This window comes from Nyctereutes procyonoides, unplaced genomic scaffold, assembly GCF_905146905.1.
Source record: "Nyctereutes procyonoides isolate TBG_1078 unplaced genomic scaffold, NYPRO_anot_genome, whole genome shotgun sequence".
Classification (NCBI taxonomy): Eukaryota; Metazoa; Chordata; class Mammalia; order Carnivora; family Canidae; genus Nyctereutes; species Nyctereutes procyonoides.
In genome coordinates this window covers 1,639,908-1,664,324 of record NW_026575033.1, presented here as the reverse complement: position 1 = coordinate 1,664,324, position 24,417 = coordinate 1,639,908, and the positions used below count along the sequence as shown (strand labels likewise).

The following is a 24,417-nucleotide window of genomic DNA, read 5'->3' as shown; positions in this document are numbered from 1 at the left end:
AAAAAAGACAAGCTATCAAGCCATGAAGACATGGAGGACCACTACGTTTATACAGCATTTAGTCAGATTATGGAAGCAGCCAAGTGTGCATGGACAGGTGATGAATTGATAAACAAGAGGTGGTATGTATATTATTCAGCCATAAAGAAGAATGAAATCTTATCATTTGCAACAACATAGATGGAGCAAGAGAGTGTAATGCTAAGTGAAGTAAACCAAAGAAAGACAAATACATATAGTTTCACTCATACATCGAATTTAAAAAACAAAGCAAATGAACAAAGGAAAAATAAAGAGACAAACCAAAAAGACTCTCAACTATGGAGAACAAACTAATGGTTATCTGAGAGGAGGTGTCTTGGGGGGATCAGTGAAGGGGATTAAGAATGATGGGCACTGAGTAATGTATAGAGTTGCTGAATCAGTATATTGTACACCTGAAATATAACACTATGTTAACTAACTGGAATTAGAGCAAACAAAAATAAAAAAAAAAAAGAAGAGAGACATGGAGGAATATTTAATGCATATTACTAACTGAAAGAAGCCAATGTGAAAAGGGCAAGTACTAGGATTCCAACTGTATGACCTGGAAAAAGCAAAACAGTAGAGATAATAAACAGATGAGCGGCTGCCAGAGTAGGGGGGCAGGAAGGCCTGCACTGGCAGAGCACAGAGGATTTTTAGGGAGTGCTACTCTGTATGACAGTAATGGTGGGTACATGTCCTTATAACATTTGTCAAAACCCCAAAATGCACACCCCCAAGGTGAACCCATATGTAAAACATGGACTTTGAATAGCAACTATCAATGTAGGTTCACTGGTTTTAGTAAACGCACCACTCCAGTAATACATGTTAGTAGGGGAGGTCGTGCATGTATGGAAGCAGAGTATACACAGAAACTCTCTGTACTTTTAGCTCAACTTCACTGCGAACCCGTAACTGCTCTAAAAAATGAGTCTATTAAAAAACAAACTACAGATTAGTTTTAAGAAAGCATAAGCCCAATTACGAGAATAATTAAGATTTTAAGGAGATACTCCCAGATAGAACAGTGTTAACTTTTTTAAAGTTTGAGATTTAATAACTGTCAGAAAAATAATTCATATGCCACTTATTAAATTTATGATCTTTTGAGAACAGAAACCTATTAGGACTTCCATTTAACAATCTTCTTCTGAGCAATTTACACAGGCCATTCTAATTACGACATGTCCAAACACATCTTGTGACCTAACCATGGCACATTCACTCACACTTACGTCTCTAAATGATTCTTCAGCAAGTCGTACACCAACACATTGTTACACTGCTTTGCAAAATGCAGTGCACTATTTTGGTGCTTTGACAAAATATTGCAGTCAGCTCCACATTCAATCACGAGTCGTACGATATCAGAATTTCCTCTTTTACAGGCCTACAATGGAAAAAAGGAGTTAACTGTAAGATAAGTTAGACAGCGATCAGTGTTTGTCCCTTTCTCCTCCTGTGAGCCCAGCAGTTCTTTGTGAAGAGAAGGGCAAGAACATTGGAGAGGGGAAGAAAACCTGGCATTAGGTCTCACCAAGGATTACAATCTGATAGTAACCGAAAAGTGTTACACTCCTTTTAGTCAGTGAACAGTACTGAAATCTGTGCTACATTCAATTTCGAAAACCCCTGAATCGTGGAGAATTGGGCAACTCTGAAAAAGATACTCTGTCCCAAGACAGAACAAACACCAGGCCTTTCTAAGATCTAGAGAGCGCTCCACTCTTCAGACCAAGTCTCTGAGCATCACAAAATAATTTCAAAACTTCCCTAGAAGTTGCTTTAAAGGAGACTAATTAAGCATATATACAAATTTGAATTCAGCAAATTTAAGATGGAGCTGGGCACAAAGACCATTTCTAGAGTAAAAAGACCTACCACCTCCAGGTTCTTTCCTGTTACTTACTCCCTGTGGGGCTTCAAGTAATTAATTAGTTTATTTATTTCACTTAAAATCAAGTGAAAATATAGTCTGTACCTATGTAGTGACAGTGGAGAGAGAAGTGGATAGACTGACTGGTATTTTAAGAAGGTAGAATTCACAGAATTTGGTAACTGAAGATGTTTGGTAATCCTGTTTCTTAATTTTGGGAATTCAGGCAGTATATACAATGGGAGGGGGGTTACATTTGAGCTGGAAAGGCTCAGAAGATGTTTCACATGTGTATCTTTTTCAGTGTAATTCTGAGTTTCACTGTTTCCATTTGTCCAAAGTGAGTAACGGTACTTCTGCCTTACAACACCGAGGCTGATACCATATAACACACCGTAAAGGATGAGGGCAAGCCAGTTGGCTTTCCTGTAAGAACAAGGCTATCAGGTGTGCTACTACTCCAGACTGTATTTCTACAGAGTAGATTTTTAAGTTGTGCAACTGCCAGGTCAAAGGGCATGCATCTCGGGTATATCTGACAAATGCCTTTCCAAAGATGTATGTAACCTGGTGGTTCTCACTGGGGTGGTTTTGCCCCCAGGGGAATTCAGGCAGTGTATGGAGACATTTCGGGTTGTTAACAACCGAGGATGGGTACTAATGGCATCTGGTGCAGAGGTTAGGGATGCTGTTGCACATCCTACAAATGATCTGGCTCACAATGTCAGGAAGGGGAAGGTTGAGAAGCCCTGTTGGAACCAATTATATGCCCGACATCAACAGGTGAGAATGTGGTTTCTCCACACCCTCACACTCTGGTAACGACCAATTTTATTTATTATTTCTGAGATGATAGGTTTTTAAAATTGTTTCAAAAATTTCTGAAAATCTCTTCCCATGTTTATTTCTTCTAATTCTAAAAACCAATGTAATACACTAAATCCTTAAAGCTGAAGAAACAAGTACCAAAAAAATCCCAACACAAACAAAAACCAGATCAAAGTAAACAAAAAACAAAAACAAAATTTACATACAGTTATCGGCAGTCTTATTTAGACAGTAGTTAAATATCCTTTGAGATCTTCTCTGGGAAGAAGCAACAAATTGTCCCTCGACCCCTTCCCCTCTGGACACTGCCTTCCTCCTCCTCAGCTCAAGTCCTACGTGCCTACAAAATCCAGCATCCACATCCTCACTCCCTGCAACCACACCCCTCAAACCCAACAAACAAAGATGCCAACACCCTCTCCAGTGCTACCTCCCAAAAGCACTTCTCAGCCTATTTTTCTTTGGCATCTCTGCCTCAACAGACGCTACAGGTCAGCTCCTCCTTGAAACGCCCAGGATATTGCACTCTGCTGATCTGATCTTCCTTCACCTTCTCTGGTCTTTCCTATGTGGCTGCCTTCCATCTCTGGCCTTTAACTCTCAGTGGTAATCCCACTCTCAGCCTGGGCCTGTAATTGTGCTGTCTACACAGATGAACTCGAATCTGAATCTATAGCCTAACCCTCTCTCCTGAGCTAAAGATCCATATGTGAAACATCTGAGCGTTTCCAGCTCAAATGTAACCCCAATCCCATTGTATATACTGCCTGAATTCCCTAAATTAAGAAACAGGATTACCAAATATCACCTTCAATTACCAAGTCCTGCAAATTCTACCTTCTTAAAATACTGGTCTATCATCCACTTCTCTCTCTCCACGGTCACTATATAGGAACAGATTATATTTTCACTTGATTTTAAAAACATCCCTGTAAGTCTGCAAACCGTTCATCTTTTTAATTAATTCAATCTCCCTACTGAACTAGGGGAATGAGAAACAACCACCTTTAGTCTGATTATGTTCTTCTCCAACTTAAACCTTTGTGGCTCCCAACTGCTCTCAGGATCAAGTTGTCCTAATTCCTCAGCCCGGATGCAGACCATGTCCATGCTCACTGCCCCATGTGCACACGTTTATGTGCCAGACTACTTAAGCATTTGCTCTTTAGAATGTACATGTTGATTGCTCAATAAGACAATGTCTTATTTCATGTGTGAGGTGCCACCTCTGCTCTAAGTATACAGCAAGAGAAGCACACAAAGGAAAATTAAAATTCAAAGGTAGGGCTCCTGAACAAAATAAGCATTTCTATAAACCAAAAATGAAACGGCAATAGAAGCAGTGAGCAAGGTTCACATCCCGAGTGTGGAAGAAGGTTGAAGGGACAGGTGATCCTGGCCTTGAGAATAACAGATTCAAGACCACACTCAGGACCAGGCTCAGGGCTAACTAGGCTAACTATCTGTGCACTCTTCCAGACTCACGAAAGACTGCTGAAAATAGGTAGTACTAACACTTACTTCGGCCAACTTCCTTGCACAAAACTGCATCTAGGAAGGGGGCAATAAGGCAGAGCCTCCATATGGGGAACTAAAGCATGGCTCGGTGTCAGGACCTGCCATGTCCTAACAGCATCTTAGTCCAAGAACCAGAATAGAAACATGCCAGACTGGGCTGAGCCCAAGTAGAGGCTAATACAAAAGTGCCAAACAGGGAAAGGTAATTAAAGGGAGAGTCCTGGGGGGTGGGGTGGGGGAAGCTTTAACAACTTTCCACTCAAAACGTTCCACAAACCATAACTCCAAACACACAGGAAGAATTGAAGCTAAGGATGAATCCACCCATGTAAAGTAATAACGAAAGCACATCGTGTTCTTTTCCACTCCCTAACTGTGCATAGCCTAGTCCAGTTCCTGGTCACATAGTTCATATATCCACACAGCATGCAGCTCAGATACATCACATCCCCTGTCTCACCCCCCGCCCCCTTCTAAATGAAATCTCTATACTCAACATGGGGCCTGAATTTACGACCCCCAAGAACAAGAGTCATATGTTCTACCAACTGAGCCAGCATTTATCCCACCTTGTCCCACCTTGAATCCACACTGCTGAGCCTGGGATCACTTTTAGGTAACCCCATGGCTCTCTCAGCTTATTCCTATCACACTGTTGTTCATACCACCTTCTAATTTTGCTGACTTGTTTTTTCTACACATCTGTGTCCTGTTCCCCATCATATTCCCAGACCCTGCAGAGTGCCTGGCAATCAGAGGCATCAACAGGAACATCTGTCAAGACCAAAGTGAAGTATTTACCTTCATTAGAGCAGTCTCACCATTGCTCTGCTGGACATTTACAAAAGCTCCGGCTTCCAAAAGAATAGCCACTGTAGTTAAAAAGTTCTATTAAAAAAAAAAAAAAAAAAAAAGGAAACTTAATTCCCAAAATTCTTTAGAAGATAGTTTTTGATGACTTGAAATTTTTAGCCACCAGGGAAAATACTTGGATTTGCATGCAGGCAGGTGAGCATGTATGAATGCACAGCCATACACAATTCGATAGCAACTTCGATTGAAGTTTAACTACTGGTTTCAACATAAGAAGCTCTGTATATCAATCCTTTAAAAAAATAATGTGGGAACATTTTAATTAAATTCTTAATCAAAAGGAACACTTAATTTCAACTGGAAAAGATTTTTAAAAGATCTAAGACTGAAACCAGCATTAGTACATTAATCAGAGGCCCTTTCCCCTTTTTAAAGTAATCTCTATGCCCAGCTTGGGGCATGAATTCACAACTCTCAGATCAACAGTCTCAAGCTCTACAGACTAATAAGCCAATCAGTACCCTCAGGTTTTCAATATAAATCACTTCCCACTAGTTAAATCACATTTTGAAAATTCAGTTATAAAGTACTACTGTTGATTACAAAAAAATTTATTCCTAAGTCCTAAGTGACTATATGAGGGTTATATTTCACCACAGAAACAGACTCTGTTCTGGTCCACAAGCTGGAATTCCCAAAGACTAAGTAACTGATGCCTTCTGAGTTCCCAACCTTCTCAGCTGCATGAATGAGGGCGGTGGTCCCGTTCTTCTGTCGGCCATTCACCTTAGCCCCTTTCCTGATGAGGAGCCTCAGCAGGTCATCTTGCCCTCCTGCTGCAGCGAGCATCACCAGGGTCATCCCGCTCGAATCCTTCATTGGTTTTGTTGAGGGAAAAAACATGTCAATGTCTATCAGAAAAAATTTTAAATTAAGTCTTTTCATCTATGATGTTTCAATGTGGAATCACTTAAATGCACTGATTTAAGCAGCTACTTAAGGTTTTCATGAAAATATCCTTCTAAAAAACAATCAGAAACTAATACTATATAATTTCTTTCATAAATACCATAAAATTTTACAACTTCCATGTGTTTCAGCACTCTGCATGACATACGATGAATAGTATTCATCTTGATGCTATAAAAATGGCAAAGATATTTATTTATCACACATTTCAGGCCCAAGAGTCTCCTTGTGTTGTAAGTTAAACATGTGAAACTAACATCTGTGATACTCAGTTGGCCCAAAGTGCTAAGGCTAGAAATGACCACTAGACATGACCTAATTCCACTCTATTAATGAAAGGCTAACTGAATGGTGTCATCACAATGGATGGCCTATACAAATGTAACTATTGGGAAGTGACAGTCTGCTCAAAAGATAAAGAAGAAAATTCATAAGCAGGAAACAGGACACGAATATGATTGGTTTCTAAGAGGCTGTGACAAGACAGAGAAATTGAAGTACTTTAAAAAGATAAAATTACATAAAGTTGACAAAAAAATAAAAAGGTAATCAATAGCTAACATATTTCCAATCATTAACTGAAACAAATCCTTAGGAATACCAAACCATTTATTAAATACCATCTGCTAAAACCAAATTCTTTTTTTTTAAGATTTTATTTATTTATTTATGAGAGAAACACAGAGAGAGGCAGAGACACAGGCAGAGGGAGAAGCAGGCTCCCTGTGGGGAGCCAATGTGGGACTCGATCCCAGGACCCTGGGATCATGACCTGAGCCCAAGGCAGAAGCTCAGTTGCTGAGCCACGCAGGTGCCCCTAAAAACAGGTTCTAACAGTGTTGTTAATTTGGCTACAATCTGAAGTTTAGCAGAATTCACCTGTATGTGCAATCTGAAGGAACACTAATATAAGAAAAGTCAAGTGAAGTAAGACATTGTACTTTCTCTCATTTGTAAAATATATTACAAAACATGTTAGGGGCACCGGGGTGGCTTACTCCGTGAAGCGTCTGCCTTTGCCTCAGGTCATGATCCCAGAGTCCTGGGATTAAGCCCCAAATTGGGCTCCCTGCTCAATGGGGAGTCTGCTTCTTACCTCTCCCCCTCCCCTCTGCTTGTGCTCTTTCTCCCTCTCCCTCTCCAATAAATAAATAAAATCTTAAAAAAAAAACCAAACCCCTAAAAGCCATGTTAAAGGGAAAAAACCTTTTTTTCTAAACTTTACTAAGACTGAGCTACATTAGTATTAAAGTAGGGGGAAAAAAAAAAGTAGGGGGAAAAAGCCATCTGATAAAACCAAACATTCATCCCTGATAAAAACTAAAGTAGGTAAGCAAAGAAAGGAAGTCTAGAAAGAGAAAGGCTACTGTCCACAAGAAGCCAACAATGGTACAAAAGAAAAAGAATCTTCACACAGAGCTTAAGGGGAAGTCCCCACTCAGATCAGAGAACAGGATCCCCTCTCAGATCAGAGATAGAACAGAATCACTTCCATCATCACTATTCTTCAAAATGTCACCAAGTTCACAAGACCAGAAAAAGAAATATTACTGGGAAAAAAAGGAAACAAAACAGTTACTTTTTGGCAGATGATATTCTCTGCTCAGAGAATCCCAGGCAAGCGACTTAAAAATTATTACAGTAAGAGAATTTCACAAAGTGAAAAGGTGTCTGGAGGCAGACACCACGCATGCATGCATATACACACACAAATCAATAGGTTCACCAAATATATATAAAAACCAATTAGACAAAATGTGGGGGGGGGGGAAGATCCTAATGATCATACTAAGATACTTTAAGAATTATCAAATATGTAGGAATGCATCTAGAATAAAAGTGCAAGAATCACACAAAGCAAAAAACAAAATTTTAAGACTTTGTTTTAGGAATAAGTGAAGAGCTGAATAAATGTAGAGTTCTTATTTGGAGGACTCAAAATGTAAAAATGTCAATTCTCAACCAAATTAATCTATAGATTTCATGCAATTTTACTTAAAATTCCAATAATTCTTTTGAACTGTAACCCTAAGGATTAAGCCTAAAAAAATCTACCACTTAATAACTAAGAAAACTGAAGAAGAAAATATAAAAATCTTTTGTAAGCAAGACACCGAAAAGCCATAAAGGAAAGGATTGACAGATGTGACTATCTCAAAGCAAAATCTAAAAACTAGAAAGAAAGGGTTATATGTTTTCATTAAAACAAAAACCAGGGGATCCCTGGGTGGCTCAGCGGTTTAGCGCCTGCCTTTGGCCCGGGTGCAATCCTGGAGTCCCGGGATCGAGTCCCACATCGGGCTCCCAGCATGGAGCCTGCTTCTCCCTCTGCCTGTGTGTGTGTGTGTGTGTCTCTCTCTCTCTCTCTCTCTCTCTCTCTCTATGTCTATCATAAATAAATAAAATCTTAAAAAACAAAACAAAACTGTCCCCTATAAATCAAAATGAAAACCCTGCAGCAACAGAATGATGTACAGCTGTTGTGAACAGGTAACTACCAACATACCATCAACAGTAACACGGATACGAGGAGTCATTTTATGGCCCTCAGAGCAACAGAGGTCCAACAAGACAAAACCAGACAGGCCACAGCCAAACCAAATGGTCATTCTTGGGGCTAGAATTACAAGGCCTATAATTTTCTACATTATACATTACTACTGTGTTTTCAGTTTATAAAATGAACATTACTTTTATAATTTAAAAAATGAAAAAGGAAACAGAATTATGTTAAAAGAGCTACTTTCCGTCTTTATTTCATGAGACTTTACTAAAACATTACCTCTTGGTCCAGGTTATAGTCCTCATTTGAGTTAAGTGCAACCTTCACAGCAATATAATCCCCGTTTTTCACTGCATCCCTCAATAAATCTACAATGAAAGAATTAAGATAAATTGCACTTTACATATTTAGATTTAGGAAAAGGACCTCCAAAATTCCCAAAGTACTCACTACTTGGAATTGCATCTGCTGTAGTAAAGTTCTCATCTTCTCCATCAAGATGCTTTTGAAAATCTTCTAGTTTCATCCATTCCAACTGCAAGTCCATGCCCAAACTCAAAATCTGTTGTCTGCCATCTGGAACACAGAAGGGTCTTATTAATACATATTTTTTCCCGTAACAATGCTGTTTTAAATTTGTGGTGTCTTAATTAAGCAAAGCATCTACACTTTTTAACAATTTATTATGTAATTGAGTCTTTAATTAAATTTCTGCTTTTCTTGGTCAAATAATACAAACTATCCATTTATTTTTTTATTTTATTTTTTACAGGGTCCTTAATTTATTTCTTTTTTCTTTTGGCAAATCACCATATATAAGTCTTTAAAATGTGTGCTACCTGCGGTACAGATAGTTCCTTTCCATAAACTATCCATGTTTAGATGTCATGGTGCTTCAAAGGTATAAGTAGGTAATCTATTAAATATAAAGTAATGAACCATGAATTTTAAATACAAGATTAAGTAGCCCAAAGGAAGAGAGAAATCACAGGGATTCTGTAAGAGGAATCTCTTAACATTTCTATTTTTGGCCATTTTTCTGGGATATACATTGCCTCCATTCATTTACGTACGTAAAGCCATTCTAAATGTGTAAACTAGATCTGTATGTAAATAAGTGTCACTGATCTTTCAGACCCAGCTCCAGCTTCTCCTCCTGGAAGCCCTCTGTGCTCTGTTCTACCCACAAAACAAGTGCTAGACTCCTCTCTCATGTGTCTGATGCAGTGGCTTTCCTAACATTAAGAAAGGACATGTTCACCACTATTGGCAGTGCAACAAGTAAGATTTGAGCATAACTCATTGGAGAGTAATTTTAAAAACTATTTTTAAAGATTTTATTTACGTATTTATTTGAGGCAGGGGAGAGGGGCAGAGGGAGAGGGAAGGAAGAATCTTAAGCAAGCTCCACACTCAGTGCATCCATGACCCTGAGGATTATGACCTGAGCTGAAATCGAGGCAACGCCCAACTAACTGAGCCACCCACCCAGACACCCCTCAAATGTGCTATTTGAAAAAGTAAAAAGCAAAAAATTTTATGGTAAGAGTCCAAGTATTTTCACCTAAAACCAATTTCTCAAACTATACAAATGTTAGGCAGTGAACCTTGCCATAAAAATGAAGTTTGTAAAAGACATGCAAAGAAATGAAGGAAGGAAATTCTTCCAAAGCCTTTAGCTCAAACCAATACTTCTCTTTGCTACTTCCAAGAGCATTCCATTGTAGAAAGAGCAGTCTTGGGAGCTGAGTATACTGTATTTTCTGTATCGCAGCGCCGTATGTAAGCTGTGTGGCTTTCAGTAAGTCATGTAAACTCGCTACACCTCACTTTCTGAGTAACAGTAGCAGTAATAATAAAAGTGGCTAACATCCAGTAGAAACTGTTATTTACATAAATAAGCATATTTAATCCATACATGATAAGCAATACGGGGATACACGTTACAGGTAAGGAGAACAAGACAAAGAGGTTCTGTGATTTGCTCAGACACACGAGTAAGCCAAGAGCCATCTCACGGACACGTATCTGAACCCACAACTGGACCTCCTCTCTCTCCTGTGCAGCCCCACAGCCCCACAGAAAGATCTGGGAAGCAGGACAGATGAGGGTTGTATCAATTGAGATACCACCACCTAATTTACAGAACTGTTAGAAGTAATAACATACAACCTAAGTAACAAGAAAAGGTTATGGCTGTAGCTTGGATTTTGGTCTCATAACCAACTGATTCAAAATCCTACTTTCATCCCTACCAAGTATTGAATCTTGATTAAGCATTAAGTAATTTTAGCCTTTTCTCTTTATTTTACTACCTTTAATAAAGTTTACTTTTAGTAACAGTAAAGAATATGTTAAGAGGTGAACATCTGTGAACATAGCACTCACTTGTGCACAGAACCACTCTTGGGCCTAAACATCCCACCCCCTGCCACCCTCTACCACAACGATGGCATGGATCAGGAGTTTGAATCTGTCATTCATCTGTGTTCTTTTTAAAAACGGTTTTGCCATAAATAAATATATCCTAAAAAATCTACAGTTCTATTTATTTCTTAGCTTTATAAAATTGGCATCTACGATGGCGAATTTTATGTATCAACTTGACAGGGTTAAGAGAACCCCAGATATCTGGTAAAACATTATTTCTGGGTGTGTCTCTAAGGACCTTTCTGGGAGATCAGCATTTGAATCATTAGAACGACTTAAAGATCTGCCTTCCTCACAGTGTAGGCAGCCATCATCCAATCCTCTGCTTTGCAGGAGACATTTCGCTCTTCTTGAGCTGGGACCTCCATGTTCTTCCTTAAGACATCAGGACTCCTGGTTCTTGGACCTCTGGACTCCAGGGGTTATAGCATCAGCTCTGTAGTTCTCAGGCCTTGGACTCAGACTGAAATTACACTACCAGCTTTCCAGGTTCTACCCTGCAAATGGCAGGTTGTGCGACAATTCTAAACCTTTATAATCACACATGCCAATTTCTCGTAACAAATCTCTCTAGATATATATAAATATATATTTATCTCCTATTTATTGTTTCTCTGGAAGACTGTAACTAATATAAGTTTCATACTGAAGAAATTCTTTATATATTTTGAGTACCAATCCCTTTTTCACCATTCTTTAATGGGAACTTTGATGAATGGAACTTGTTTTGTAGTCAACTTTATCAGTCTTTTCTTTTATGGTACTTTTTTTGTCTTGTTTCAGAAAACCTTCCCTACCTCCAAGGTCTTAAAGATATGATCCTTTATTCTCCAAATACCTAATACCTAACTGTACTCTTTATATTTAAGGCCTTAATCCCATCAGTATTTGGTTTTTACGTACGGTTTCTTCCACACGTATAACCGATTGTCCTCACATCATCTATAAAGAGGTTATTTTTCCCCACAGATCTGTGTTGCCACTTACCATGTATCCAGTTTCCACATCTGCAAGGGTTCTACTCTGAGGACTTTACTCAATCTAACCTTCTTGTGCCAAGTAAATACTGTATCTAGTTCTATAGTTTTATACAGGTTTTGATTACTACTGGGATAACTGGTTTTGGCTTTTGGTTAGTCTTCCATGTAAATTCTAGAATCAGGATCAATAAATTCATGAAAAATTATGTTGGGAAGTTTGACTGGAACCACAGTGAGATCACAGACCAACTCGAAGAAAATGGCAAATTTTTAATATTATGTTTATTAATAAAATGGCATAAATTTAGTGACTTTCAAAAAGTTTTTATACTTTTCACCATACAGGTTTTATAGATCTTCATATACAATGTTCTTAGCAATCTTTTTTTTTTAAATTTATTTATTTATGATAGTCACACAGAGAGAGAGAGAGACAGAGGCAAAGACATAGGCAGAGGGAGAAGCAGGCTCCATGCACGGGGAGCCCGACGTGGAATTCGATCCCGGGTCTCCAGGATCGCGCCCTGGGCCAAAGGCAGGTGCTAAACCACTGCGCCACCCAGGGAACCCTCTTAGCAATCTTTTAAATGTGTTATTGAAAGTTAATTTTCTCATCCTTCTACTTTTTTATTTTTTATTTATTTATGATAGTCACACAGAGAGAGAGAGAGAGAGAGGCAGAGACACAGGCAGAGGGAGATGCAGGCTCCATGCACCGGGAGCCCGACGTGGGATTCGATCCTGGGTCTCCAGGATCACGCCCTGGGTCAAAGGCAGGCGCCAAACCGCTGCGCCACTCAGGGATCCCCCTTCTACTTTTTTAAATTGAAATGTAGCTGACACACAATGTTACATTAGTTTTAGGTGTACAACATGGTGATTCAACAACTCTATACCTTATGCTATGTTCACCACAAGTGGAGCTACCATCTGTCACCACACAACTCTTAAAATATCATTGACTATATTCCCTATGCTGTACCTTTTATCCTGGTGACTTATTCATTCCATAACTTAAAGCCTGTGTCTCCCACTCCCCTTCACCCATTTTGCCTTTCCTCTTATCCTCTCCCCTCTGGCAACCATCAGTTTGTTCTCTGTGTTTATGGATCAGTTTCTGCTTTTTATTTATTGTTCTTTAGATTCCACACAGAAGTGATATCATATGGGGAGGTATTTCTTTCTCAGACTTGCTTCACTTAGTATAATACCCTAAGGTCTTATATTTGCATACCCTAGGTCTATGTAAATCTCATTCTTTTTTTTATGACCAAGTAATATCTCTGTGTGCGTGGGGTAGCCCCCCAGCTTCTTTACCCATTCATCCACTAATGGGACACTTGGGTTGCTTCTATATCCTAGCTATTATGAATAATATTTCAGTAAACATAGGGGTATATATTTATCTTTTGAATTAGTGTTTTCCTTTTCTTTAGATATACCCAGTAGTGGAATTACTGAGTCATATGGTATCTGTTTTTAATTTTTTGAGGAACCTCCGTACTATTTTCGACAGAGGCTGTACCAATTTACATTCCTCCAACAGTTCACAAGGGTTCTTTTTTCTCCATATCCTCACCAATGCTTGTTATTTTTTTTTTTGACTGAAGATAATTAACTTTTTAAGATTACATTACATATGCAGAAATGTGTATAGAAATACATAGAAGGGTGTCTGGGTGGCTAAGTCAGTTGAGTGTCTGTCTTCGGCTCAGGTTGTGATCCCAGGGTCCTGGGATTGAGCCCCATGTCTGGCTCCCTGCTTAGCAGGAGCCGACTTCTCCCTCTCCCTCTGTGTGCTTGCCCTCTCTCAAATAAATAAATGAACCTTGAAAAAAGAAAGAAAGAAGAAATAGAGAACTGTAGTTAACTTTTATATATTGGTCTTATAGCCAGTCACCTTGCTAAACATTTAACATTTCTAAAAATCTGTGGAGTTTTCATATATGATAACATCTTATAATAAACAGCTTATCTGGAAGGGGGGAAACGGGTGTGTGGAGAAGCTTCCTTCCCAATGCTTGTATCTTTTGTTTTTCACTGCCTTACTGTACTGGGTAGACCTCTGAATAATGTTGAGTAATAGTGGTGACAGATGTTTGCCAAAGGTTTGATGCTTTTTATTAATCTGAGAAAGCTTCCTTTTATTCATAGTTTGCTAGGTTTTGTTTTTAAAAATCAAGAATGTTATTAAATCAATTTCTCCTTTACTCAGTGATTTCCTAGGGAATACCTAACTTGATCATAAGAGGTTATGTTTTTATATACAGCTAGATTCAATTTACTAATTTTTTTGGTATATTTACATCTGAGTTCATGTGTAAGCTTGGCCTGTCATTTTCCTTTCTTACAAAGTTTCTGTCTCATTATGGTTCTGAAATAATAATGGGCCCACAGAACAAATTAGCATTCTTCATTTTTAGGAAGACCTTTTTATAAGTTTGGTAAGCTCTTGCATACCAAACTATCTGTGACTGGTGTTAAATTTTTAAGGCTATTTTAAATTACTATTTCACATTCTTTAAAAGTTGTAAAACTACTCAATTTTTGTATTTCTTCTTGAGTCAGTTTTGTTAAATTATATTTTTCTAGTAATTTTTCCATTTCATTCTCTTTTCAAATTTTTGGTAAAGAATTGCTCATAGAATTGTCTTTTTTAATCTGGACACAATTTGAAACTATGTCTCTTTCTTTTTTCACTAGAAATATTATTTGTGTAAGTGTCCTTTTTTCTCCTTAATCAATGCTGCTAGAAGCTTGTCTAACTAGTCTTTTCAATGAACCAACCTCTGGCTTTACTGATGCACTCTCTACTACTGGAGATCATGGAGAGGATGTGACTTTTCGTTGACCCACAGGCTGGACCTGAGCAATCAGAGGTGTCTCCTTAGAGTGTACATTCTACCCACCATTCCCATACTAGGGGCTATTTCAAGGACATAGCCCTGAGAGTGTAAGGCGTTGCTGAGACCATATGGACTAAATATGTGACTGAACCCAGTTAAGGCCTCTATAAAAAGTTTTAAGACTTGGGGGAGGAGTATATATTTGTGTGCATGTGCACAGATCAATCTCAGCTTGTGGCCAAGCAAGACAAGCTTTGTATATAAGTTCCCTTGCGATCGCTGGGGTGGCTCAGCGGTTTAGCACCTGCCTTTGGCCCAGGGTGTGATCCTGGAGACCCGGGATCGAGTCACACATCAGGCTCCCTGCATGGAGCCTGCTTCTCCCTCTGCCTGTGTCTCTGCTTCTCTCTGTGTGTGTCTCTTATGAATGAATAAATAAGATCTTAAAAAAAAAAATAAGTTCCCTTGCTTATTAAACCTGCCACTTGGGAAGCCCAGGTGGTTCAGCGTTTTAGTGCTGCCTTTGGCCCAGGGTGTGATCTTGGGAGTCTCATGTCGGGCTCCCTGCATGGAGCCTGCTTCTCCCTCTGCCTGTGTCTCTGCCTCTCTCTCTGACTCTCATGAATAAATAAATAAAATTTAAAAAAAATTTTTTTTAACTTAAAAAAAAAAATAAACCTGCCACCTATATCAATCTGGAATGGTCAGCCTTTTTCTTTCGGCATTTCCTGTACTCCCCATACTGGGGCTGGTTTCAGATCTCACCCAGGGAAATTCTGAGTTTGCGAACCAATACCCATTATCTGTTTAATATCCCAAGAGCAGTACTGCTATCTTGCATTTGCCCTCTGGGAAACATCTTTCCTCCCCCTTGTCTACTTCTCCTAGAAAGTATCCCAATTTCCTGCAAGCTCAAAAAGGTTGTTTTATACAATATGCAGAATCTAGTTGTTCTGCAGTATGAGAGCCACTCAGACTAGCCTGCCATATATTCTGAAATATTTAAAAAATTATCTTCAATTGATTCTCAAGATTCACAAATAACAGTTTTATAAGGTTAACCTCTTTTGTTTATTCTGTCCTAGTTTTATATACACATACTCTTTTTATTACTCTTCCCCCAAGCTACTGTACTCTATATTCTATACATGATTCTCCCCTCCTTGGCAGCCAATTTGAACATCCCAGGATAGCATTTATTATAATAAAATCTTATTTAGCAAGTGTTACTGCAAAGTTAAAATGGCAGAAACGAATAAGGCTATATTTGATAATTTTCTGAAAGAAATCTAGTAAAATATACAAACAGACTGCTTGGCAAGAGTAGGTAATCTAGAAAATGAGAAATTTTTATAATTTTTAAATGCACAGTACAGGAACTCAGAAAATATTTGTTTAGTTAATTTAGAAATCACAGAATGACTTAAGTCTTCAATATAAAAATGTATTTAAAATTTCAGGAGATTTGATAAAATCTACTCCATTTTTTTTTTCATCAAAATTATACTGGGGGAGGAGAGTAAGGAAATTGAGATAATATGGTGCATTTACCCTGAAAGAATACTGCAAAATTACTACAAACATACCAGAATTCTCATCTGCTTGACACATACTGTCTAGAATCTCTTGGTCACCTTCTGCAGCTATATATGCCCAAGTATCAGTTTCATCTCTTGTATTTCTCCTTTCTTTAAGTAACTGCTTGTTTTCCTTGGTTTTGTGGTCTTCTGTGATTTTACAATCTAGTGGTATTTCTTCTCTTTTCCGATTATTCTCAGGAAAATCATTTTTTTCTTCTGGAGTTAATTTAAATAAATCAAATGCATTTCTGATTTCCTTAAGTGCTGGTAAAAAAATAAAACTGAGAATAAATACAAGTCACAAATTTCTGCTGTGATTAATCAAAAGAAAATCTGGCTGTTAAAGTTATTTCTGAAATTTTTACTAATATTTGCCTTGGTTATAAAGCATGATCAGATTTACTATTCCAAAACACATGAAGTTATTTCAACTGGCTTTTTAATTGGCTATTCAATATTTAGGAAGGGGATGCAAAGTGAATGACTCTTAATTAGGTGTTCAGAACTACTCCCAGTTTTGACTAAGGCCTACTGAAGATGGTGAGACTCAAAATAATCCTAGTCGTGCCACCACTGTTCTGCTAAAACAGCTGCCTACAACTGTATCCTAAAGTTCACCTTGCAAAAAAATGACTCCTGGTAGTGAATGGGGGAAATAGAACGGTGCCAGTATACTGACCATACATCTGGTAAAATTACACCTGATGTCTATGAACACCCACTTCGCTTTTAACCAAAGATAAAAGTGGAAAGAAGACTGGCACAACACTAGATGTGACATAATAACCTCCAAAAAGGGCAGAAGAAAATTAGGAAAAGCCTCATTATAACTCTGTACACAGCAGACAGGTCTATTAGCAGGGATGCTGAAAATTCGACTCCCAGTGAGTAACATTATAAATGGAATGAACAGTAGTTTAAGACTATATATTCAAAGTAAAAGTGTATTTGAAATTGACAAGATACTAGGAGGAAGTAAAAATTAACCAGCTCCAATTTTACTGTATTTTGAATCTCTACTCTTTGAAGAATCATACATGTTTAAAACTTTGACTAGATAGCCTTTAAATTATAATTACTTTATGCATAATCCATCAAAGCAAGTGTTCCTTCTCAGCTTTTAATATCCTCCTACTTACCACTAAGTCCCAGTTTACGCTTAGAACCAAAATCTACTTCGAGTATTACCCTCAGCTCTATACAGCTTTTGGGAGAAAAACCTGGCAAAATTATCTATCTCTTAGAATTACTGCTTCACAAGAACATATATGTGTTTGTTCCAAGTACTGTAATCGTGAATGTTTTATAAAGTACCTGACTCTAATACTGACATGTCATGGATTCTCAGTATGTTGTATCTTTATCATCCAAAATGTATATTCAATATTATATTTATACAAATGACTCAGAGCTAAATATGTTACATGTATTAACAGTAGTTTCTCTCAGTTAGCAACCACTATAAACAGAGACATTTACTTTTCTACCACAACTAATTTAGGGTCTCTGTAATTCTGGTGTACTCCATTAAAAGAAGAAAAAATAAAGTGAACAAAAGAGAAAAAAAAATTACAGAAACAATATGAATTGTTATACAATAAACTAAAGTAACATTTTAAACAAAAATAAAGTTCTGAATTCTCCAGTGAATGAAATTTTCTATGTCTATGACACTGCAGGTTAGAAAAGAGAGATGGTCTTTACAGTAAATTAAATTCTTTGTAAAAAAAAAAAATTAGCAACAGTAAATGGTAGAATGTTAATATGCACACTCACTCTTTAATCCCTTTGGCTCTTTACGGCCTTTTTCTTCCTTGTCCAAATCATGCCTTTTCTGGTTTTTCTCTTTGGGTTCATTTTTTTTTATCTCTTTCTCCTGAAAGAGACATATGTAAGACCCAAAACAAGAACAGAGAAGGAACTGATACTATGTATCTGAAAACTGGAAAATGCAGGTTCTTGGCATCAGTGGCTGTGTTTCAGATATGATGGCACATAACTGATTATTAAAGCTTTTTTCACATCAACGGATTCCTCAATCAGGATCTCCCTCAACCGTGATGATTTATAAAATATCAAATTCAAAACCCAACACCTCACTCTATTTTTTCATTATTAAAAATAAAGAAAATTCCAAAAAAATTCTCCTATAGTCCTACTAGCCAAACTTTTTTCTCTATATTCTTCCCTTTGATTTGTAAATTTACAGAGAATTCTGTTGTTTAAAATGTATTTTCCTTTATTTATATTGCATAGATATTTTTACATGACTGGGTTCATACAATTTTCTTTACCATCACATTTTAAAACCTTTTCTATTTTTGCTACATTGATCTCATAATTAATATTTTAATGGATAGATAACAGTCCCAAAGTCAATACAACATTTTCTTAATAATTTTCCTTTTTTTTTTAAAAATAACTTTCCTTATGGCTAGACAATTAGTCAGACTGTTAGTGTTAGTGAGGCTACACTGCCATAAATATCTTTGTATACCTAGCTTTTTCCCCCTTTTAATAATTTCCTTAAGAAAAATCCAAACAGTAATGGATGAAAAAAAATATGAATACTTACATAATGTGGAAAATATTTACATTTTGAAAAACCATATAAAATTTTTTTATAATAGTGGGATAAAATCCTATTAAACATTTTTTTAAATTTAAAAGGCTTATAGCAGTGGACATTATTAAGTAAAAAACAGTATATTAAGACAGAAGGGAAAAATATTAAGTAAGGAAACACTAAGCTGATGAAGCTTATTTTCAGTGTTACCACACAATGTGGCATGGCATCTGAGTACACCCCCCCAAATCGTTTTCTTTACAAATTAGCCCTCAATTTTCTAGTTGTAATTCAAAAACAAACAAACAAACAAAGTTTTAGGACTAGGAGAGAAGCTTGAGGGGTCCAAAAGCTGGAGGATCTTCAATTGTGTATTTTAGTCACACATTAAGCAACCCCCTAACCACAGAAAAACTATTCTAATAGTTTGTTTTACTATTTCCTCTGTGTTTTTGTGAAATTTCTTGACCATTCAAGAGTGCCAGCTTGATCCGAACATTTCTGCATTCTGTAATCTGTAAGATTCTGACTGTCCTTCACCTACTCCCCAGAGTACTCACCTCCCCAGCTGAGTCGGTGGACCTGAGGCCTCTCTCTTCCACACCTGCTCTTGAACTCTTCTGTGTTTGGGCAGGTGCAGGCAGTAGCTTATCTAACTCTGTGGTGCTTTTGCTTTTGTCCTGATTCCTTTGTTTCTTATATATAGCTTTCTTCTCTAGGAAAAGATTCCTGTTTTCTAGTGTTTTGCTCTCTTTAAGTTCCTCGGTCTTTCTCAGTTTCTTTCTTTTTCTCTTTGCTTTGACATCCACATCCTCATCAGCACTCACAAAGCCGTCTGACTCTTTATCAAAAACATCTTGAACTGCGTTTTGTCCTGCTTTATCTTTTACACTTTTAATCTTCTGTTTCTCTTCTCTGCTGTCAGAATGTATCTCTTCATTGTCATCTTCTTGAAAAGGGGAGTCATTAAGTACACTTGATTCAGATTCCAGCTGAGATTCAACACCTTTCTCTTTTTTTGTTTTTCTGTTTTCTTTGGAATCTTCCCTTAGTTTAGTCTTTAAATCTCTTACTTCACCCTTCTTAACTTTCTTTAATTCTTTAATATCCTCTTTTTTGGGCTTTTTTGATTCCTTTAATTCTTCTTTGGCTTCTGAAATTCTTTTCTTTGTCCTTAAGTCAAAAACTAAACTTTCAGAAGAGCTCTCCAGGTCTGGCTTGGATTTATCTTTTAGTTTCCCAGTCTTTGCTTTTTTCTTTTTCATATCATCTGGGCTTTTTTCTTCTCTATGCCTCAATTTTTTCTTTTTCTTCTTTGGAGAAGTATCTTCTTTTGTCTCACTTTGCTGATCACTATCAGAATTTGCCTCAAATATGTCATTATTTAAGGACAGTCTCTATAAAATATAAAAAAGACTTAAGTACTCATTAATGTAGCAATTTAAAGGTTTTGAAAAGTAATACTAATGAAATCTGGTAGAAATGTTTTTTTTTTTCAAGCAGTTTCTCAACTTCTTAAAATTATTTATCTAAACTGAATTATATATTATTTATGTCTCTGATTTAACAAATAGGTCTTGTTGATGATAGTGTCATTTTGAAAAAGCAGATAAACACAGTGACAAAAAATGTTTAGTGTTGCTGAAGGTTCTAAACTAAAGCAGAAATAAACAGTAACAGCCTTATGTATGGTGTGTCTTATATGATTTCAAACACCAAGAAAGTAATTTGTACAGATTGTCTTGGTTGTTAAAAAAGTAGTTACTGATCAAAACGCAAGGTTTTAAAAGAGGGGATCCAACATATCCTTAAAGACGCTGTTATATTTCACAGTTACATACAGAATTAGCAAGACTACACACAAATCTTATTTCCACAATTGATCTGATTTGTGTTATAACCTGAAAAACCTCCTGGAAACATATTTTCCAATTCTAAAAACAAAATAAAAATAGAAACCAACTCAAACCACACCTTAAAAATATTTATAATAGACACAAAAACACTATGCAAAGTATTTTCAGTTCCCATTTCCCCAAATTCTTTTCTTCTAAATTACGAGGTTGGAAAGGGAAGGAAAAGATAGGTACATTTTAAAAATGTTTTCCCTATATGGTCTAAAGAAATGAACACTACTGAAGTTAACAAGATAGTAAGAGCATGGTAGAACTGGCATATCTTTTTGAATCTCTTCAAATCACTCCATAAAAAGATAGAGCTATGGGGTGCCTGGTTGGCTCAATAGGTAGGAGCATGTGACTCTTGATCCTAGATTTAAACCCCATGTTGGGTGTAGAGTTGACATACATACCTACATAAATAGACAAAGCTACTAGGATAGGAAAACAAAATCTCCACGGACAACATCTACAATAAAACTAAATAGCAAAGCATCCCAGTGAGCCCCAAAATATAAGTATGGGGACAAACCACCAACAGCTCTAAGACTATTATGAATACCTACACAGGAGAAAGCAAATGGGAGAAATCACTATGAAAACTGACAGAACAATCTGAGAAGAGTGGAAGGAAGCGGCAGAAGCTGCACATGTGCAAGGGTACCTGCAGGTGTCTGTGGACAGTGTTAAGGGCTGGCTTGGGTCTAGGTCTTGTAAATCTCAAAAGTAACTGGTTTCCAAGACTAGGACTTCCAAGACTAAGCCCCCAAATGAGGAGAAACTGCTGAGATTAGATTCCAAGTAAAGTAGAACAAGAAAAATAGAAACGAAGAAAAGAGAAGATTCTGATATGGGGGTGAGGAGCCTTTAAGCTAAAAAAAAAATATCCTGTTCTCTTCTTTTGCCTTCCAAAATTTCAGAAAAAAGTAATTTCGTATCAATATAAGCAGCAGAAAATTATTAGGGCAAAATATTTTACTATGCTGTTATAAGAAAGACTAAGGAACAGAGTACTCTAAAAACAATAAAAGCACGCCAGAAAGACACGTCTGCAAAACAGTAGAGAGGGGATGCCTGGGTGGCTCAGTGGTTGAGCATCTGTCTTCGGCTCAGAGTGTGATCCCGGGGTCCTGGGATCGAGTCCTATATCAGGTCCCCCACAGGGAGCCTGCTTCTCCCTTTCCCTATGTCTCTGCCTCTCTCTGTATATCTCATGAATAAATAAATAACATCTAAAAAAAAAAAGTAGAGAAAATAAAAATTTTGAGGCATCAGACAAACTAAATCACTTAGAAGAGAAAAATTCACATTCATCTTTAGAGAATAGTTATTTTATGCCAGATGATAATGGAATAACATGTTAAGATATTCAACAAAAGAAAATTTGAGCCAAGGCATTTATATCTAGTCAAACTGGCTTTCAGATATAAAGATGCCAACAATTATTATGAAATACAAGAACTCTGGGAATACTGTTCTCACGAGCCCTTCTATTGCAGAGGTGGTTCTAAAACCTTAGCAGGCATCAGAATGCAGAAGGGCTTATCAAAACCCAGGCATGGGGCACCTGGATGGCTCAGTCAGTTAAGTGTCTAAGTATCAGACTCTTGATTTTGCCTCAGGTCGTGATCCCAGGGTTATGGGACTGAGCCGTCTTGGGCTCTGTGCTCAGCACAGAGGCTACTTTTCCCTCTCCCACCCCCTGCTTGCTCTCTCTCTAAAATAAATAAATAAAATCTTAAAAAACAAAAACCCAACCAAAAAACTCCATAAACACAGGCAGCTGGTTCCTATCCAACAATGTGCAGCCCAGAGACTACATTTCTAACACCTTCCCAGATAATGATAACTGATGCTTCTGGATAACCAATAATGACTGGATAGATATCAAAATAAAGATAAGTAGAAATTAAATGGATATTTGCTCCTAGAATTAAGACTGAATGATGGCTATAAGAGAGTATAGTATGTAACAGTCACTAAAGACTCTTGATAATAAAGCACCTATCAAAATAACGGGGAAAGAATGGTAAAAAGATATTAACACATAGTATTCTTGCGGATTGCCTTGTAGTTCTAAACTGAGAGTAAAGGGACAGTACTTCAAATCAGATATGTAGAGAGGGAAGGCAGCAAGAAGAATGATACTAATTAACAATCAAATGAATCTGTTTATCAAATTGATAACATAACCACTGAAAAGAAAAAAAAATCAACCTAAAGAACTTTTGAACACTAAACATCCTCAGTGAATATACTTACATATGGACAAAAAGAATTGCAAATAAATTTGGTGTTTTACAGTAGTATGTAGAGCAAATATTTTTTTTTATTAAAGATTTTATTTATTTATTCATGAGACACACACACACAGAGAGAGAGAGAGAGAGAGAGAGAGAGAGAGGCAGAAACACAGGCAGAGGGAGAAGCAGACTCCAGGCAGGGAGCCTGATGTGGGACCCGATCTCAGAACTGCTGGATCATGTCCTGAGCCAAAGGCAGATGCTCAACTGCTGAGCCACCCAGGCACCCCAGGTATAGCAAATCTGAAACTAATTTCTCATTTTTGTAGGACTGAGTAAATGACTATATACCATGTTGGTGGGAACCGGAGTTCTCCAGTAGGAAAAGGGAAACAGACTACAGCCAGGTAGGATAGGCGGAAGACCCTGAGGTCATGGACTGAAACCACAGATACCAATATGAATTTATGATTTAAACAAACTCACATATTTTTTCCTTTATTTCTGTCTACTTAAAGGGCCTGGAAATAGTCATACTCTAGTAGCATCTTGGTTTTTAATCCTATCCTCCTCTATAAAGAATCAGGATTCCTTGGAGAAATGATAGATAACAGGGATGGAGCAGGAAAACTGCAACATTTTATCAGAAGCAATGATATGCTCAAAACAGAAAGGGAAATATCAAAAGGACACAAGACCTGCCTTGGCTCCTACTGGCCAAATTTAGAACCATTTTAGCATCACCAATATGAATAACAATAGTAATGGATGACTGACATGAAGATTCTGTGTGTACTGATACTAAAAAAATTTCCAGGGAGGAGCTATTCCTTATGAAACACAAATGAAAAATATACAATAAGAGAATTAGAAAAAAATTAAAAAAAAAAGAAAAAAATCAGTATTTACAACCATCACAGGAATAACTAACTGAGGTAAGAAGCATCAAAGTATTTTAAAATCATGGGATGAGAGGTTACTGAGGAACAAGAGTCTCAGTCTCAAAGATTACTTATATTAGGTTATTTATTAACCTGTGTCTCCAGAACTCCTGCTAATAAACACAGAGGGATGAATGACAGATTTAGAAAAAAATCACTATTTCCCACCCTTTAATGAGAGAATGGTTCTAGGCAATGATTAATGGCTCCTAAAACCCACACATGAAAAGCTGTGAGTTTTCTAATGAAGGATCAGACTGAAAATACCAAATTTCAATGGTCTTATTAACCCCACGGTAAAGGAGTGAACTAAATATGTGCTTTCTGATGTGCAGGAGGTAAACAACTTTTACAACTATCCTTACCAAAAAACCCCACAAAAAACAAAAAACACCT

The 24,417-nt window shown here is 37.3% G+C and overlaps 1 protein-coding gene across 1 annotated transcript in view; it reads right to left on the bottom strand.

Annotated features, from left to right (window-relative positions):
* The window catches only part of MPHOSPH8 (M-phase phosphoprotein 8), a 49,750-nt gene that overhangs the window by 7,482 nt on the left and 17,851 nt on the right, over window positions 1–24,417 (bottom strand). The window contains exons 3-10 of the mRNA XM_055317257.1: window positions 19,500–20,336; window positions 18,150–18,249; window positions 16,380–16,637; window positions 8,988–9,113; window positions 8,817–8,905; window positions 5,798–5,938; window positions 5,054–5,140; window positions 1,266–1,420 (exon numbers count right to left, since the gene is read on the bottom strand). Of these exons, the coding sequence (XP_055173232.1) occupies window positions 1,266–1,420; window positions 5,054–5,140; window positions 5,798–5,938; window positions 8,817–8,905; window positions 8,988–9,113; window positions 16,380–16,637; window positions 18,150–18,249; window positions 19,500–20,336 (1,793 nt within the window). The remainder of the gene's footprint in view (window positions 1–1,265; window positions 1,421–5,053; window positions 5,141–5,797; window positions 5,939–8,816; window positions 8,906–8,987; window positions 9,114–16,379; window positions 16,638–18,149; window positions 18,250–19,499; window positions 20,337–24,417) is intronic.